This window comes from Nematolebias whitei, chromosome 8, assembly GCF_014905685.2.
Source record: "Nematolebias whitei isolate Nwh7 chromosome 8, NemWhi1, whole genome shotgun sequence".
NCBI lineage: Eukaryota > Metazoa > Chordata > Actinopteri > Cyprinodontiformes > Rivulidae > Nematolebias > Nematolebias whitei.
In genome coordinates this window covers 6,909,753-6,927,274 of record NC_056505.1, presented here as the reverse complement: position 1 = coordinate 6,927,274, position 17,522 = coordinate 6,909,753, and the positions used below count along the sequence as shown (strand labels likewise).

Sequence of the window (17,522 nt, the reverse complement as noted above, 5' to 3'; positions counted from 1 at the left end):
AAGCTAAAATCTAAATGTAGCAAATCAGAAGCTAAAAGCTAAATGTAACAAAAAGCTAAAAGTTAACAGACAGTAACAAATAACTAAACTGAACATAAGATAAAAAAAAAATAAAGCCGGTGTGCTGAAGCAGATTTAGGAAAGTGTCTGAGAGGAGACCTGAATGTATGCTATGAATTTATAAATAAAGTTAAATAATTAAAGATTATAAAAGTTACAAGCACTAAATGTCATAAGACACCATTTTCTGATCAAATCCCATGTTTACATGTAAAAACGGTCAAATAGCACAAAGTATGAAGAAGTAAAATTAGCTGCTTTTCTTAAAACATCAGCCTGGGAACATAAAAACACAACACTGCTATTTTTTCCAGAAGTTTTTAAAAAAAAATCAAACATTTTAGTTTATGAAATAAATAAAATTTCCAGATTGAATATTTCCATTCACCAAACTGCTGGACCCTGAAACCTTCTGCATTTCTCACAAGCTCCCTGGACGTGATGCTGCTTGGGGCATGTAGAACTGACGTGGTGTTCCAACATCCACGTTTTCCTCCTGCTGGCCAAAATATCCAATTACTTCTCTGCGCCGAACCTCACCGATCCAAACACGACGCTTCGGGGAGAAACGGCACTCGGTTTGAAACCAGCACATGTCCACTGAGGTGAAGAGCACCTGGCAGACATCACGGGCTTGGACTGAGCTCTCAGTAAAATAAAACAAGAATAGGATCGTGGTCATTTATCACTGTCGAGGCCATCAAACTTTGATGCAAACAGATGAGAAAATGTGGATCTTGAGACAAATGGCACATCGGATATCCACACGGTTTCATATTTCTGCTGTACTGAGGCACCTGTGAGCTAAACTGATCATGCCAAACATTTCAGGAGGAAAATGAGGAGTTCATTAGAGAGAGCTGACGAGGCCCTAAACATTTCTCAGTGTGTTTCTGCTGAGAGCTGCCGTCGTCACCCGAGGGGTACGCCTGAATACGATCGACACTATGGTACTTAAGGAATTCTAAACATGTAGGAAACTTCAACGTTCCACTTGAAAAAGTATCCAATTCCATCAACAAACACGACAACACAGCCATGACAGAACATTTACTGTTGGATCAATACAGTCAAGATAAACGAGCTTCGTGTCAATACAGTTCAGGGTCAAAGTTCTTTGTAATTCACATCACAGGTGGTACATGAGGTGGAATGAAATTATGTACTCAAGGTCCCAGTTACACACAAAAATAGCAAAAATATACTAAAAGAAACAGCATACAAGGATCTAAGATAGAAGATATCCAAGATATATACTAGTCCCTCCCTACTTCGCAGTTCATTTTTCGCGGACTCGCTCTATCGCGCGGTTTTTCAAAGTAAGACTGGACATGACACGCAATTAGCTCATTGACGGATGAGCTGCGTGATCGGCATAATTTTTTTAATTTTAAAATACATTTTAAATGATTTAGCACCTGTGTGCAGCCCACAGCTGTGGGAGAAGCTTCGTCCTGCAGCTGATCAGCTTATCTCCGTGTAGAGCAGAGAAGTGGGCGTGGCCGAGAGTGCAGCCGGAGGCAGAGAGCTGAAATCGTGACATATTAGGGATGCACGACGTTGGATTTTTGGCCGATATCCGATATGCTAAAACTTGTTTGGCCGATAACCGGTGCAGATACCGATATTTTATATATTTTCCTTTGTCAGAACATTTCCCTCTCATTTAGGCTTATTTGCTACAAAAATTGTGCAACAGCTGTAAGAGCTGGTGACATATATTCACTAACAGCCATATGATATACTCATTGACATTTAACACAGTGTGATCGGATTTAGATTTAGAATTTTATTGATTCTGATTCTGTTTATGCTTTTTGTTATTATTCCTATTTAATACAAGGTGACCTGATTTAGTATTTCATTGTTTCTAATTACGTTTTCAGTTTTATATTATTATTCCATGTGCTGTAAATATATCTTGTTACTTTTTATTTGATGCTGTGATATTTTTGTTAAGCACTTTGGTAACAGTTTCTGCTTTAAATGTGTTCTATAAATAAATCTGACTTGACTTGCATTGCACTTTAACTTATATTAAATGAAAAGTGTTAAATGTTATTTATTAGCATTAGTCACCTGCGACGCTGTCTCACTTGTGTAGGTTTGTTCCAGGTTCCTATAGCTGCAGTGTGGGATCCTCTGCACTCCTGTGCACGAAGGACAGACTTTTTAAGTTCAAAGTTTTTGTCTATCCATTGTGCCGTAAGACTAATCATGCTAACGGGCTAACACAACGTCCAAATGTCTGTGGTAAAACTCACCCAAGTGCTATCAGCTGTTAGCTTCTCACGTTGGAAATGACGGCTTGTAACTCGGGTAAGGCTACGTCTGAAAAATATCTCTGACTGGGGACGATGTAGCTCAACGTAGTCCAAAAATCTTTGGAATCCAACATCCTCACCAACGAAAAAGAAAACTTCCACACAGCCGACATTTTGAATTTTACTCTCCACCGTGAGGCGCACGTGACGTCATCACGTTGTGCTGCCGCTGCAGGCAAAAACAGCACATTTTATATCGGCGAGTTATTTTAATGGAATGGCCGATGTCCGATATTGAATTTTAACGCTAATATCAGCCGATACCGATACCTTGCCGATAATATCATGCATCCCATATATATACTATATATATATATATATACATACACACACATACATATAAAGGTGTGACCCTTCCCACACTCTTGCAATATTCTAAACAATGTTTCTAAACGCTCTAAAAGAGCACAGAATGTCATGATTTCAGCTCCCTGCCACCTGCCAGCACTCTTGACCACACCCACTTCTCTATGATGCATACAGATCAGCTGATCAGCTGCAGCAGGAAGCTTATCCTGCAGCAAGGGCTGCACAAATGTGTATCAGTTGCTAAATAATTTAAAATAATTGATTTTAAATTAAAATTCCATGCCGATTGTGCGGCTCATCCATCAATCAGACAACTGTGTGTCATGTCCAAGCTTATTTTGAAAAACCGCGATAGAGCGAGTCCGAGATAAACGAACCGCGAAGTAGCGAGGGACTACTGTACATATAAATACTAAAATATACTACTTGTACTACTATTCCTACTTTGCGGTTTTTCACACTTCAGGGTACGGACCCCCGCGATAAACGAGGGACTACTGTACGCTAAACAATAATAATGTAATAATATACAGTGTATTAAACAGCAGCCTGAACATGAGTCAAATGAAGCAAAAGCTTCCAGTTTAATGCCTCTGCACAAATCTGACTCATGTTTTTACAGTTTGTATGTTTTCAACCTGAACTGAGCTTGTAGACCTCAGCAGAAGAGCAAAAAATGATGCAAAAGGAGACAACTAAATTAAAGTTACTGTTTGCAGAATAAGAAATGGGAATGAAAAGGTTATCCCGAACTTTAGCAACTGGTTCATGCAGCCGTTTCTAAAATTAATTTAAAAATTAAAAATTGAACACCACAATCTCACCTCAGTGCTTTTGTCTAGAAGGTATTTAAATTATTCATCGTGACATGTTGCACGACTGGTGCGGCAACAAGTCAAAACTCAACAAAGCGCTGTGACGGCCACAGTCCTTTAATAAACGAGGGCCAGATTCTTACACAGATTCCCTCAAAGCTTTGGACTCGTGTCACCTCGGCTGTCAGGCAGCAGCGGCTCGTTAAAGCCGCTCAGAAGAAGTCAAACTGGATGTGGTGGTATTTATTGTTCTGCGGCACGTCCTTTCATCCTAACCATGCCTTCTTTTTTCAGCCTCCAACATCGAGCCGCAGTGATTCATTTAAAGAGGAGGAGGAGGAGGAGCGGTGCTCCTGCTCGGCCTGTATTTAGTGTTGTTTACTTGACTGGAGGTCACATCTGAACCACGGAGGAAACGGCTCTTGCGACACCTGCCACTGAGCACCCCGGGTCACGTCGACTGTTGTTAACTCTGATTTGTGTGATGAACCCACTGAGGAAGAACAACGACACCAGTAATTGACACATACTTGTTAAAAAAGGCTAAATATTGTGTGTGTACACTTGCATTAAAGTAATTAAACTTGATGCTTTCCCTCAGGAGATTCTGTGGCGTTACAGTGATCTGGCTATGGTCCATCAAATCACATCTATTTAATTTCAGTACTAATTCAGCCCTTCTCAGGATAAAGACGCTTTAATTTAAACATCAGGATGAGCTGAAGTCAAGGATGGAAGAAGATAGAGTCGGGTTATAGTTTAGTCGGCTTTGTTTCTGCATCCTAACTTGACTGAAACAATTATTATTCAAATATTTCTAAATGCATGGCTTGTTTAAAGCCACCTGGTGCACTTTACAATGGCATGAAGCATTCAGAGGGAAACACTGCCACCTACAGGCAACAGCTCACAACTACAGTCCTTCTGAGAGGTCCAGGTGTTTCCAATCCACTAACACAAAGTCAGGACGATCCAAATGAAACCTTTTATAGGTTTGCTGTAAATGTCTGCATGAGCGACCGAGAGCTCCGTTTGTTTCATCTTTGCTTTGAAAGAGAAGATTCAACAAGCCTGTCTCGATTTCACGTGCAGGATACACCACAGTTTGAAATACAGGGGGAAAGAGAGAGGGAGGGTTTGACCCCCACCCCTCCTTAACCTTAACTAAGACCTGGACCCCAAAAAGAGGTATGAAGAGGCTGGAGGGTTGTGTAATATTTATACATTTTTAATGTTTCATCATCACATGGAAGGAGCTTATATTTTGAGTTCAGACCCACCAGCAGCTCTTCCTTTAGCTGTTGCATGAACCTCCCCCTGCTGTCAATCATTAGCTGCACCTCCTGACGCCATGTTTAAAGACAACGATGCTCACCTCACATCTGACACAGAGTCAGCAGGGAGGAAATAATTAAATAATGCAGTCTGGTTTTTAAGTACAGTTTGCCATAAGCTGGATTATTTCTGAATTAGCTTCAGAACATTACACAGTTTATAAGAGATCAGTTAAGATGTGTTTCAATGTTACATTGTTGTAGTGTTCATTTATATCCTCTGCTTTTTGTGATTGGAGCAAAACTATACATTATGACCTCCATTCATGCCAACCTTTAGAGTAAAAAGAATCAGTTTTAAATCATAAGAAGACGTCAGACAAACTCAGGAGTTTGGGGAGTTTAACAATAATCTTTTTTTTTTACATGTTTTATAAATATCTATTTTTCTGATGGAACCGGTGAATTTTATGTAATTTATTCTTAACTATATGTACAGCAGAGATGGCAGACATGTTAAAACAAGGAAAATACTGGAGTAAATGTAAAACATTAGCAAGAAACAAATGTCTATGTTGGATTTGATTGTTTTAAAGTAAATAATAGTCTTATTTTTACTGTATAGTTTTCACCCTTTATTACAACAAATGTAAAAAATGCAACACTAAGGAGTTTAGGTCATATTGAACTTATTTATAGAAACATAATTTATATTATAAACAAGACAAACTTTCAAATGATGGAAAAAAAATAGGTTAAAAGTGTTTAAACAGTATTAAAATAAAGTATTATGTCATATGTCAAAAAAAAAAAGAAACATTGTTTTAGCTGAAAAGTAGTTTTTTGATCTTTGTACCAGACACTAATTTTATAACCCACATGTTAAAAATACGCCATCATGAGACATGTTTGCGGCTCTTTTTGCTGATATTTGTGATAAGCAGTGAAGGAACTGCTAGAAGAGGTGTTTGGAAGTTTATTCTTGTTAAAAGATTTTCTAACTTCGATCAAATTCCCACAAACTTTTCACATTATTAGACCAAAAACATGCATGTTAGGCTGCCTTCAGGCCCAGGCCTCCTTTGCAAAAGAGATCTGTGATCTCAGTGGGATTTGCCTGGTTGAATAAAGTTAATAAATAATAAATTATATATGTGTTTTACAGACTTGTTTTCTGGGTTTGATTTCTAGAGTTAGCTCAGGAACAAAAGGTTAAACCGTCGTGTTGCATGATTGTTTTTAATGTATGTTATACAGCAGCCTGTATTTTAAACAATACTTGATCATTTGTGTTGCTTTACTCGTGTTTTCAGCCAACCTGTAATACAGTGAGTCTGCTCTCCTGTCCAGGAGCCGTCCTGCACACAGGTGCGCTCAGGTGAGCCGTACAGCGTGTAGCCCTCACTGCAGCTGAAGCTCAGGGTGTCCCCCTGCAGGTAACGTGTCCCGTTCTTCTTCCCATTCCTGGGTGAGGGGATCCAGCCACATGACACCACTGCACAACCACAACATGATCAAAAATCATTAACTACTGACAATCAGGAGCTTCATAATGTAAGAATATAAAAGGTTTGAAATCTTTCAATGCAAAAAATGTGAACAACATTCAAACAGGTGGCTCAGTTAGTAGAGCTGCCACCGCTCAGCCAGAAGGCTGCCGGTTCAAATCCCAGCCAAGGGCCTTTCTGGGTGTAGTTTGCATGTTCTCTCCGTGCACACATGGGTTTTCTGCAGGTACTCCAGTTTCCTCTCACAGACCAAGCATGCATGTTAGGCTGACTGGTGAGAGAGTGAATTGTTGTTTGTCTCCATGTGTCCCTGTGATGGACTGGACACCTGTCCAGGGTGTCCCCTGCCTCTCGCACAGTGATGTCTGGGCAACTGTGACTCCGCGATGGATGGATATTCAAACAACAAAAAGGAAACTTGCACTTTCTCCTACACTCATACAGGCGACTCAGAGACTTAACACAAACAGAATCCACACGAACATGTCCCTGTTTCAGTGAGCACAAAGGAAAAGCTGTGAATGGGTTGGCAGACAGTGAGCTTGTGACAGTACCTGGCTCCAGGGCCTCCATCAAAGCCCGATGACTCCGGTGGGCCCTGAGTGTGGCGTTCCCCACCGCAAGGCTCCCACTGATAAGAGTATCATGTTTACAGAACTGAGCCCCTTCTCCCAAACACACCGACATCATGTCTGCTACCAGCGGGTCGTCGGGTTTCTCAGGCAGAGAAAAGGCAGGAACAAAAGCCGGGTCATGGCTCGGTGGAACGAAGTACGAGTCCAGAAGGTTCGGAGAGTCGTACGTAAAGAGGGAAGACGTCTTTGAAATGCTCCCTGTTGGCAGAAATAAACATCTGTTCAGTTGTTTGGGGTTGAAACAAACTACAGGTTTCAGACAAATACTCAAAGGTCAATGTTAAACATATTGTTGCAATACAAACAATTAGGAGTCAGTGGTTATACAATAAATAATTGTGTTTAAACAAGTTGTTGGGTTGAGGTTTAATAAGGACCAAATTGAAATAAATGTTCCTCAAACCAGCATGTTTATACTGCTTGGCTCCAAACCACTGGTTTTATACAAATGGAATGAAATAGAACAGATGTTCATCTGTCCTGCACACTGTACTGTTATTTATTTATTTTATTATGATGCACACAAAATGGGACTATTAACTGCAGTTACTGTGATGGAAAAGGAACATCGCATGTTCATTACTGACCATCTTTGAGGGGAATCACTAGACCGTACTTTCTGCCGTACGCGTCGCACCGCCCTATAAGTCTCATCAGTCCATATTTGTCTAATAAAGTGGAAAAGTCCATGAATATGTTGCTTCGCCGTATACGTCGCATCTATTATGCGTCACTGCTGACGCATCGCGTTTGTTACACGTCACCACTGACAACCTGGAAATGTGGACCGGTGTTGTGCCAAAAACCCATGGGCCAACAAATGGCGGCGGGAGCGTGCACGGGACGACTTTAACAAGAATTTAACAACATTAACATTTAAAAACAATTATTTGTTTGCTTGAAATCATATTAAAGTGTGTGTCAATCTAACGTTTGCTTAATAAATGCACTTTAATGTCAAATCAGCTGAAGTAAAGTATAACAAATAAAGTCCAGTTGTTTTTGTCTTGAACTTTTAGCCACATTTACCTATTACATGATATAACAGCATGCCATAAAACTATTACGACTCTGCTGCCATCAAGTGGCTGAAAGTGGTATTGTTAACTTTTTTTTTTTCCAGTTAGAATGAATGGAAACGGTCATATCTCAGCCAAAAAATGGATTATAAATAAGGGAAAAATCCATAAATATGTCGTTTTGGCCTATAGTCGCAGGGCATGTAAATTATGCAAAAAACTGTGACTTATACAAAGAAAAGTACGGTATTTAGTTTGCGGGAGTAGAAAGGTGCTTTGGTCAAACTCCATGCTTTGTTCAGTTTAAGCAGGGTACTATAAAATAATTTAATTTCTACCAAATTGTTGGCTTTCTAAACTACTAAAACAAACTCTTTAAAAAGCTGAAATGATGAATTAGTCCATCACACTCACATCCAGCTCCGAAGGTAAAGATTTCCTCGGGCGTGGCGTTAGCTGAGGATATGACCTTTTGAAATGAGGTCATCAGGTCATCCGAAGGATCAGAGTTCATGGAGCCGAGCAGACCCTGAGTTCGGTTGGAAAACTGTGCCGGCAGCAGAACCGTCGCCGTCATGGCTCCTTCATTCAGACGAAGCTCCGCGGCAGCTCCACAGGAAAAGATTACCGTCACGTTCTGACGACTGGGGGCGAACACAAATACACCTGGAGACAAAGAAAACTGGGGTTTAGTGCCAAACACTTGTTTAGTTAGAAAAAGAAAATTAAACAATGTAAATACGGTAAAATAACAACAACAAGCATCACGACACAAACGGAACTGATGCTGCGACAGTAAGAATGAAACATGTAAAACTAAACGGCTTCACCAAAAACAAACTTATTTTGAAGCAAAAGCAACGATCCTGGTCATATTCCATGTTAATGTTCAGTTACTGAGGAGAAATGTGGGCACAAGAAGAAGTTGGTGAGTTCTTCAGAGCTGGACTTTCTGTGTTTCCACAACAATCTAAGCTACATGTGCAGAGACACAACTGTTTTTACTTGTACTTTAAATAAGAATAAAGTTAAGTGAAATATTCACAATGTTGTGTTTTATTTCTTTGATCCACTGCTTAGCTCTCACGTTTGCTTAAAATGAAATGACGGATAAAAAGAGGCAGAAATAAGATGCTGACAGAAATCAACCAATCAGAAATGTTCAAAGCTGCAGCCTCAGTCCCAAAAGTTCAAGTTCAAAGGAGATGATGGTGGACTTCAGAAGGAACAAACACACCTACCCCTCATGAACATAGGAGGATCTGCAGTGGAAGTGGTCTCCAGCTACAAGTACTTGGGTGTACACATGAATGACAACCACAGCTGGAGCAACAACACCACCAGCCTGATCAAGAAAGCTCATCAGAGACTCTACTTCCTCAGGCGTCTGAGACGAGCTGCTCTGGGAAGCTCAGTCCTCACCTCCTTCTACAGGTGTGCAGTGGAGAGCATCCTGTGCTCCAGCATCAACGTGTGGCATGGAGGCTGCACAGAAGATGTTGGAGTCAGTCTCCTCACCGTCACAGACATCTACACCTCCAGATGCAGGAAGAGGGCCACCTGCATCATGAAGGACCCCACTCACCCAGCACACACACTTTGTGCCCCGCTCCCCTCAGGAAGGAGGTTGAGGAGCATTAAGTGTAGAATCACTAGACTGAGGAACAGCTTCTACCCTGAGGCTGTTAGACTCATGAATCTCTAACCAGAATAATCACTGTGGAAAATCACATGTTGCTGCTGATGTTTCATGTTGCTGCTGATTATTCGTGCTCATCTGCTCACACAGGCTCATGTTCGTGCTGCTGTTCAGCGTATTGTTTTGTACTACTAGTGCTTAGTGTATTCTTAGTTTTAGCGTATTTCTGAGTTCATATCTTGGATCTTATTACTGTTTTTCTTTTACAATTTATATTTTGTTGGAAGTAACTGGGACCCTGTGTGCACAACTTCGTTCCACCACATGTACCAAATGTGGTGCGAAGGACAAATAAAAAAACTTTGACTTTTGACTTTGAAGGTGAATGTTCTTTATTGTCATTCGCACCACATGTGGTACATGAGGTGGAATGAAATTGTGCACGCAGGGTCCCAGTTACATCCAAAAATAGCAACAATATAAAGTATAAAAAGAAACAGTATGCAAGGATCTAAGATATAAACTAAGATAAACGCTAAACACTAATAATGTAAAATAATATGGTGTATTAAACAGCAGCCTGAACATGAGTCTGTAGTGAGCAGATGGGTATGAATGAATACAGCAGCATGAGAAAGTACTGGGTGAAGTTAAAATATCTGCATTTTCCTGTAAGAATTACTGCCTGAGCTTACTGATTTATGTGAAAATACCTCCCCAGGTTTTGGTCAGGTGCACGACAAAGACCCTGAAAGTCAACGTGAAGCCCCTCACCGTGCAGATCCATCCACCTCTGCTCGGTGAAAGGCAGAACCTTTTGGTTCCTCAGCACCTGAAGGTGTTCGCCTGCAGCTCGTACCTCGATGACGTCAGAGGAGTTCGCCTTCATCGCCACCGATGACAGCTGAGCGGCTTTAACGAAGGTGCCTTATTGAAAAACACAAACCTTATGTTAACATTTAAACTTAGTTTAAAAAGTTGTGCACGGCCAAATATTTCTTTGATGCAGCATGTTTCTTCTTTCCTCTGCTCGAGAGCCTGTTCATCTCTTCTTAAATGGTGCCACATTGTAAGGAAAATGTCTTCGTTGGTTTGTTTATGAGCTGTTCTCGTGAAAAACTTGCCAAATCTTCTCTGCTAATGTCAAACATCTTGCATCTTGTTTTGAGATTCTGATGTCCCAGACGCTGACAGTTGTGCTGAAAGCTGACAACTCTTGTACGGTTTATTCTGCTTTGCTGCTCAACCCAACAAATTACATGTATTTTACAAACGTGGCCATTTAAGAGGAAATAAACAGACAGGGGTATAAAATGTGTTGCCAAGAAGCATTGTTACAACAAAATATCAATTAAGCAATCACTAATTTCCTTATTTTTTCCTGCTATGTTTAGCATGCACTCTTATTTTATGCTGGTTTTAATTACAGTTTGGGTCTGAACAATTTTAATAGTCCAGATGTTTCACTTCACCGATCTAATGAAGAACACATTGATAACATCTGGTCATGTAAAGTCAAAAGTTTTGTGAAAAAAATGTGGGAGAATTTTTGAAAACAAAAAAAAACAAATCTAACATCTGCTATTCTTCACTCTAATCGACACCAGAAGACACAAAGATATATAAAAAAGAAGAAAGTAAAGAAGTGCTATTTTACTAACAGTTTTCTTCAATGTGGATTATACTGTAAGAAATAAACATCTGTTCTGAGTAAGCCCCGGAACAATGAAAGGGCTGCAGTGGGAACACGGGGCTGAAGAGGCAGATACAAACGGTGCATTCTTGTTAAATGTCCACTCACCGTTCTCAAGTTTCACCTGTTCGGTTCTGGCCTGAACACTCAGCTCTTTGTCCGCTGAAGACACCAGGTAATACTCTCCTTTGCCGTTGAAAGTGTAGCTGAGGCCATCGAGTGTTATAAAATGCAGGTTCCCGAAGACAACACCTGTGATGGAGAAACAAAACCCTGATTCACAGTTTGGCATCGATTTGTTTTAAATGGTAAATGGGCTGATCTTATACAGCACCTTTCTGTCTAATCAAGACAAAGCTCTTTACAACACAACCTGTGCCTCATTTACCTCCACACACACATCCATACAGCACTCCACTACATCTCTGCAAAGCTAATCTGAATCTGTAGAGACTAATCAGTGCTTTAAATCAGGGGTTCTCAAACTTCTTGGGTTCAGGGGAGAAAAAGTTTCAGGGACCCCCTCATAACCCTCATATTTATTAAATAATTTTCCTCAATTTGTCTCTTTAATGCAACATAAATACTTACGACCTGTTCTTTAATAGAGTTAATGCAATTTTATGCTTTTAAACGTGGAGTATTTTTCATTCAAGACACATTTTATTAACTCTTTTTTTTTTTTCAAACTTCCAAAAATTACAGTTTTGATCAAATTAACAGAATCAAAAACCACTTTAAAACTTTAACTATTCACATAATGATCATAAATGTATCGCCACTGCTTCAAATTATTACAGAAAACTCTTCACATAAAACTGAACGGAATCAGAGCAGCAGTGATCAGACCAAGTTACAGGACTTCATTTAATAAACTCATCAATGCTGGAAACTCATCAATGCTGGAACACAAATAGTGGGCGGGGCGGTGGGGCGGGGCGGGGCCTGGGGGTCCGCCCCCAGAAAATTTTGAATAAAGTAGATGTGATTTCCTTCATTTTAGTGTATTTTAACAGGTTGTTAAACATCTACTTGCTTGTAAAAAAAAAAAAAAAAAAGTATTAATTTATTTTTTGCAGACCCCCAGTTTGAGAACCACTGGCGTAGAACATTGGAAAACAAATTTTCTTTATGACAGATAATCTAGAAGACCTTTTTCTTATTGTAGCAGTTAGCATGTGTTTCCAAAATCCTTCAGGAATATAAGACGTATTCTGTAAACTGTCTCTTGTGACAATATATTACACACGTTAGCTTTACATGTTATACTGTACATGTTAGCAGAAATATGCAAAACAAACTTATATATTTATGTTTCTAAGACTTTAAGGTTCAGTCTAGTTCTGGAAACAAGACTTGTTTTTTGTTTTGTTTTTTAGTTTTGCGTAAGATGTTTAATTTAAATGTCCTTCAGTCTCGTTGGGGACTGCCACGCAAATGCATGGCAGGCACCAATTATTCTACAGCTCGGAAAAGTGTCTACATTTCTTTCTCCGTTAATGCGGCCCGAACCACAGCGTCTACCCCCACAAAAGTTATAGCAAAACGACCGGCTCAGCCCCGTGATGTGTGCTATTACTTTTATTGGCATTTCGAGTTACCATGGCGACGTAATTTGCGAACATAGACGCAATATTTCACCAACTCCAGGAACTAGTTGGTGACTGCCCACTTATTATTCTACACCTAAAAAGCGTATCTTTTTCAACTTTAATGCGGCCCGAACCGCAACGTGGACCCCCACAAAAGTTATATCAAAACGACCGGCCCGGCTCCGGGAAGTGTGCAATTACTTTTATTGGCATTCACAAGTTACCATGGCGACATATTTTGCTAACAAAAATGCCAAATTTCCCATAGGAAATGAATAGGAGAAAACTCTTCACAGAAACTGAGTAACATACGGAGCCATTTTGGTTCAACATGCAAGGAAGGCACCTATTATCACCTATTATTATTAATAATGAGTAATAATAATAATTAATATTAATTATAAATTATTAATGTTATAATTATCTATTTTAATATAAATAATTATTAATACTAATAAGTAATATTTAATATTAATACTAATTATTGGTGTGAACATTATTAATATTGATTATTAATTATTAATATTGTATAATAATTAATAAATTATAAATATATCAACAATAATTATTATTAATAATTAGTATTGATTATTAATATTAATAATCATTAATATAAATATTTATTATTAATAATAATTTAATAATAAATAGGCAGTCCCCGTCAAAGTTTCTCCAGGAAATTTCTAGTTAATAAACTGTTGCTTTTGTTTTTGATCAATCTTTATTTAAAAAGTTGTTTGTTTTTTTACTAAGGATATTGGGGGGCCTGATGGAGATTGTCCAAGTGGCCCTTGGGCCTTCAGTTGTCCACGTCTGCTCGAAGCTCTTTACAACACAACCTGTGCCCTCATTACCTCCAACATTCATACAGCACTTTACTGCGTCTCGACAAAGACTAATCGGTGTTTTAGATCACATTCATACACTGATGGGACACACATCAGAGACAACAGTTCAGTGTCTTGCCCAGGGACATGTCAACATGTGACTGCTGGTGGAATCAAACCCCCAACTCTCCCATTGGAGGACGCCCTCTCTAACCACTCAGCCACAGCTGCTCCAAACTGTTTCTCCGATACCAGAATTAAACTTCTTGTTATTGTCGTCGCTCCCAGCCGGAGTCTGTCACTCATTTACCTCTTCTGAAAATTGAGTTCATGTTTTATAGGAAATGAAGCCAAAGCGAAGAGGAACAACAACAAAGGATCAGTAAAACACAAAGAATAAAGTAACTTATTTAACGTAAATAATTAAAGAATAGCCAAACCTGCTCTTGGCGGCTGGTATTTGCGACATCCACTCGAAGGTCGATGGTTGAAGTAAACGTGGCAAAGGTCGGACCACACGCAGCAGCGGAAGAAGCTTGTGACATCGTAAAGCCAGTGGGAATAGCCAGGTATCCGAGGGGGATCCTTGTACGGAGGGGCCCCCCAGTCATGAGCCCTGCCTGGGGTGCTGCCACCGACGGAGTCTCCGGTCAGAACCAAAGAGCCGAAGCTGTCGTAGCAGCACTGCTGCCCTGATCCCTGGCTGGGACTGGGAATATTTAAACAAATGTCACGTTAAAAGCACTCACTGTGAAGTAAAAAGGAAAAAATATATTTTTTTACAACCTAACGCTGGTTAATGTTTCTTATATTAAACATTTTTAAGGTAAATTTCTAACTGGCTGCCAACTACTGTGCATAAAAACAGCCAAAGCGACTCAATGATGCAAACGTCAACGGAGGAGCCGTCTGATGGAGAAGTTAAACAATTTGGACGTACTGGTTCGTATTCATGCTCAAGTTTGTTGAGTAACTTACAATGTTTCAAAAAACACTGAAAAAGACTAGGTGTGTTTTTGCTGGAAAATAACTTTTTTTTATTTTTACATCAAACCAACTTCAGCTTAATGCAGGTGAACCTCGTGATTCGATCTCACTCGCGGTTTTAAGTGGACTTTGTTGAACGCTGTGTGTATTTTGAGCGTGGACCCACATTCCAGCCTTAAACATCAACCTGCACCTTTCTTTGAATTACACAACTATTTTACCTTGATTCTAGAGCTTCCTGTCAATTCATAAAAGTCCCAATAAGCAGGTTTTGTTGTATTAAAACAATAAAATCAGACGTTAAAGCAACAAATTACTGCTTTTTAAATACAATTCAACCACTTTGTGTAAAAAATACTACTCTTTTACTACATAAAGACTGTCCCAAGGTGCTTTAAACCAGGGAGCCCTAATTTTTTTACTCAATTGTATTTTTTATTCAAATAAACTATTTTGCTCTGTGTGCTTTTGGGAGGTTCTAAAATATTTTGAATCCAATGCCTTACATGAGCTATTTCCTAAAGAAAAAGTTAAATATTTTAATAGCATTTTTTACATTTAAACCAAGTTTAGTGGTACCAGTTGACACAACTAAATCAGGTAACTCTAACTTTTTGTTTCTTGCAGTGTGTCTGGAAAACTCCTGCAGTAAACTCTTATAAACTGCACCATTTGATTTAGTTCAGAATAACATTGTCTGCTTTATTTTTTTTTGCATTATCCTAAAAAAATAGATATTTTTATTTAAATATTTAATCTGTACTCTGGTCACTCTTACCTGGCCTGAACTGCTCTGACAAAGTGCACACAGTCAGGGTGAAAAGTGCACGCGCTGCCACTCTCAGTGTCACAAGTGGAATCAGTCTGAAATTAAAAAAATAGATGCGAGTTGAGAAAGTTTACCTGAATAATTAGATAATAACTGCCACTGTGATGGGTGTACTCACACGAAACCTTCCTGTGTCTGCTTGGGCCTGAGCCAGTGTGCACGGACAGTCAACGAGCTCATCCAGGAAGTCGGTCCGCTTCTTCTCCGCAGCGTCCCACTGCAGACACCCGCTCCGTGCCCAAGCTGAGGAGTCGTCTCTGAACGCCTCCAGGTGCCACGTCAAGATATGACCTCTACTCCACAGTCCCTGCACATTCCTGTGCATAAACAATTACCTGTTTCAGTTTAAGCGCTCATTTCCAGATCAAAAAACAGAAGTCAAAATATGGCTCAGAACTCACAATCACTTGATTTTATTTCCTAATAACCAATCGTGAGCTAAATGTACGATAACACCACCCTGGAAGTACCGGGACCTCTTATTGTCCGATGAAACGGAGCAAATGTTAAATCTAAACTAAGAAAAGCAGCACATCCGTGCATGACCAAATACCTTCTGTCTGGCCTATAAATCAAACCTCAAGCTCTTAAATTAATATAAAAGTACAGCTGATACTAAATATTTTTATGCTGGTTATTAAAAACACAAGGTAGAATTAGTCAAACTGGGTTTAGTGTTTTAGCCACAGAGGATTCTTCATATTATTAAACTTTCAGTCGTGTAAAAAACTAGATAAAAGTATTTTAAAAGCTTTTACTAATGATAATCTTAATTAACAAAAACAATTTTCTATAAAGTTATAACATGTTTCTCCATAGTTTTACAAACGGTAGTGAATTTTGAATTATTGCATGAAGTGTGCAGCTTTCCCAACATGTACATATTCAGACTCATGAGCTGTTTAATGGTTACCGTTCTCCCTCTGATCTCGAACCAGCCGTGATGCGAATATTCCCCAGCTCCCACTCTGAAACGTTTTCTTTGGGCTCAGGGGTGAAGCTGAAGACACCCGAGTTGTTAAGGTTCCTGCCCAGAGAGTAAAGAAAGCTCAGCTCGGCCCGCAGAACGGACGTCCCTGCCTCTGACCTGCTGACCTCTCTGTAACCCCACAGCTCCACGTTGACCTTTTCAGCCGGGATGAAAGATCTGATCCACGTCATGTGAAGCCGCCCTGCTGCGTTCGGTCTACCGTAGTTGTCCCACTGAGTCGAATTCACCAGGGTGACTTCAAAATGAGGGTCTGCGCTGCCGGGATGGACTAACACAAAGAAAACAAATTATTACGACGAAACAAAGTTTATCAGATCTGGTTTAAACGACAAAATAACTAGAGGAATGTAATTTAATAAAGACACTAAACCTGCGCTGTCAAACGTAAACAAGCAGAACAAACGATAAAATTAGCACAAACGTAGATACAAACTTAATTTGGTAAAACTTTAGTTCATCCGTCAAAGTTCATGCTCAATAATCCACGTATTAAATCCAACAAAGTTAAGTCAGGTCCTCTGGATGGTTTCTTTTTTTTGTGGAAATGTTTCGACCTTCATCCAAAGGACTTCATCAGTCCGAGGAGCCACAACAAAGTCAGTCCCATAAGAAGCACACTCGCATAGTGGATCAACTAGTTCCATGGTGATAAGATGGTTTCTGAGGCAGTCAGAGCCAAAGTGGTTCAAAACATCAAAGTTCATGCTCAATAATAAAAAAAATCCAAAGTTCAGTCAGGTCCTTTTCTTTTTTTTGTTGAGACGTTTCGTCCTTCATCCAAAGGACTTCATCAGTCCGAGGAGCCACAACAAACTCAGTCCCACAAGAAGCACACTCACATAGTGGATCAACCAGTTCCATGGTGATAAGATGGTTTCTGAGGCAGTCAGAGCCAAAGTGGTTCAAAACATCAAAGTTCATGCTCAATAATAAAAAAAAAATCCAAAGTTCAGTCAGGTCCTTTTCTTTTTTCTTTTTTTGTTGAGACGTTTCGTCCTTCATCCAAAGGACTTCATCAGT

At 39.6% G+C, this 17,522-nt stretch overlaps 1 protein-coding gene across 1 annotated transcript in view; it reads right to left on the bottom strand.

The window, feature by feature from the left end:
* susd2 (sushi domain containing 2) overlaps positions 1 to 17,522 on the bottom strand; it is a 29,354-nt gene that overhangs the window by 9,009 nt on the left and 2,823 nt on the right. The window contains exons 4-12 of the mRNA XM_037680201.1: positions 16,425 to 16,770; positions 15,630 to 15,828; positions 15,461 to 15,546; positions 14,136 to 14,404; positions 11,385 to 11,528; positions 10,358 to 10,510; positions 8,359 to 8,610; positions 6,845 to 7,123; positions 6,101 to 6,277 (exon numbers count right to left, since the gene is read on the bottom strand). Of these exons, the coding sequence (XP_037536129.1) occupies positions 6,101 to 6,277; positions 6,845 to 7,123; positions 8,359 to 8,610; positions 10,358 to 10,510; positions 11,385 to 11,528; positions 14,136 to 14,404; positions 15,461 to 15,546; positions 15,630 to 15,828; positions 16,425 to 16,770 (1,905 nt within the window). The remainder of the gene's footprint in view (positions 1 to 6,100; positions 6,278 to 6,844; positions 7,124 to 8,358; positions 8,611 to 10,357; positions 10,511 to 11,384; positions 11,529 to 14,135; positions 14,405 to 15,460; positions 15,547 to 15,629; positions 15,829 to 16,424; positions 16,771 to 17,522) is intronic.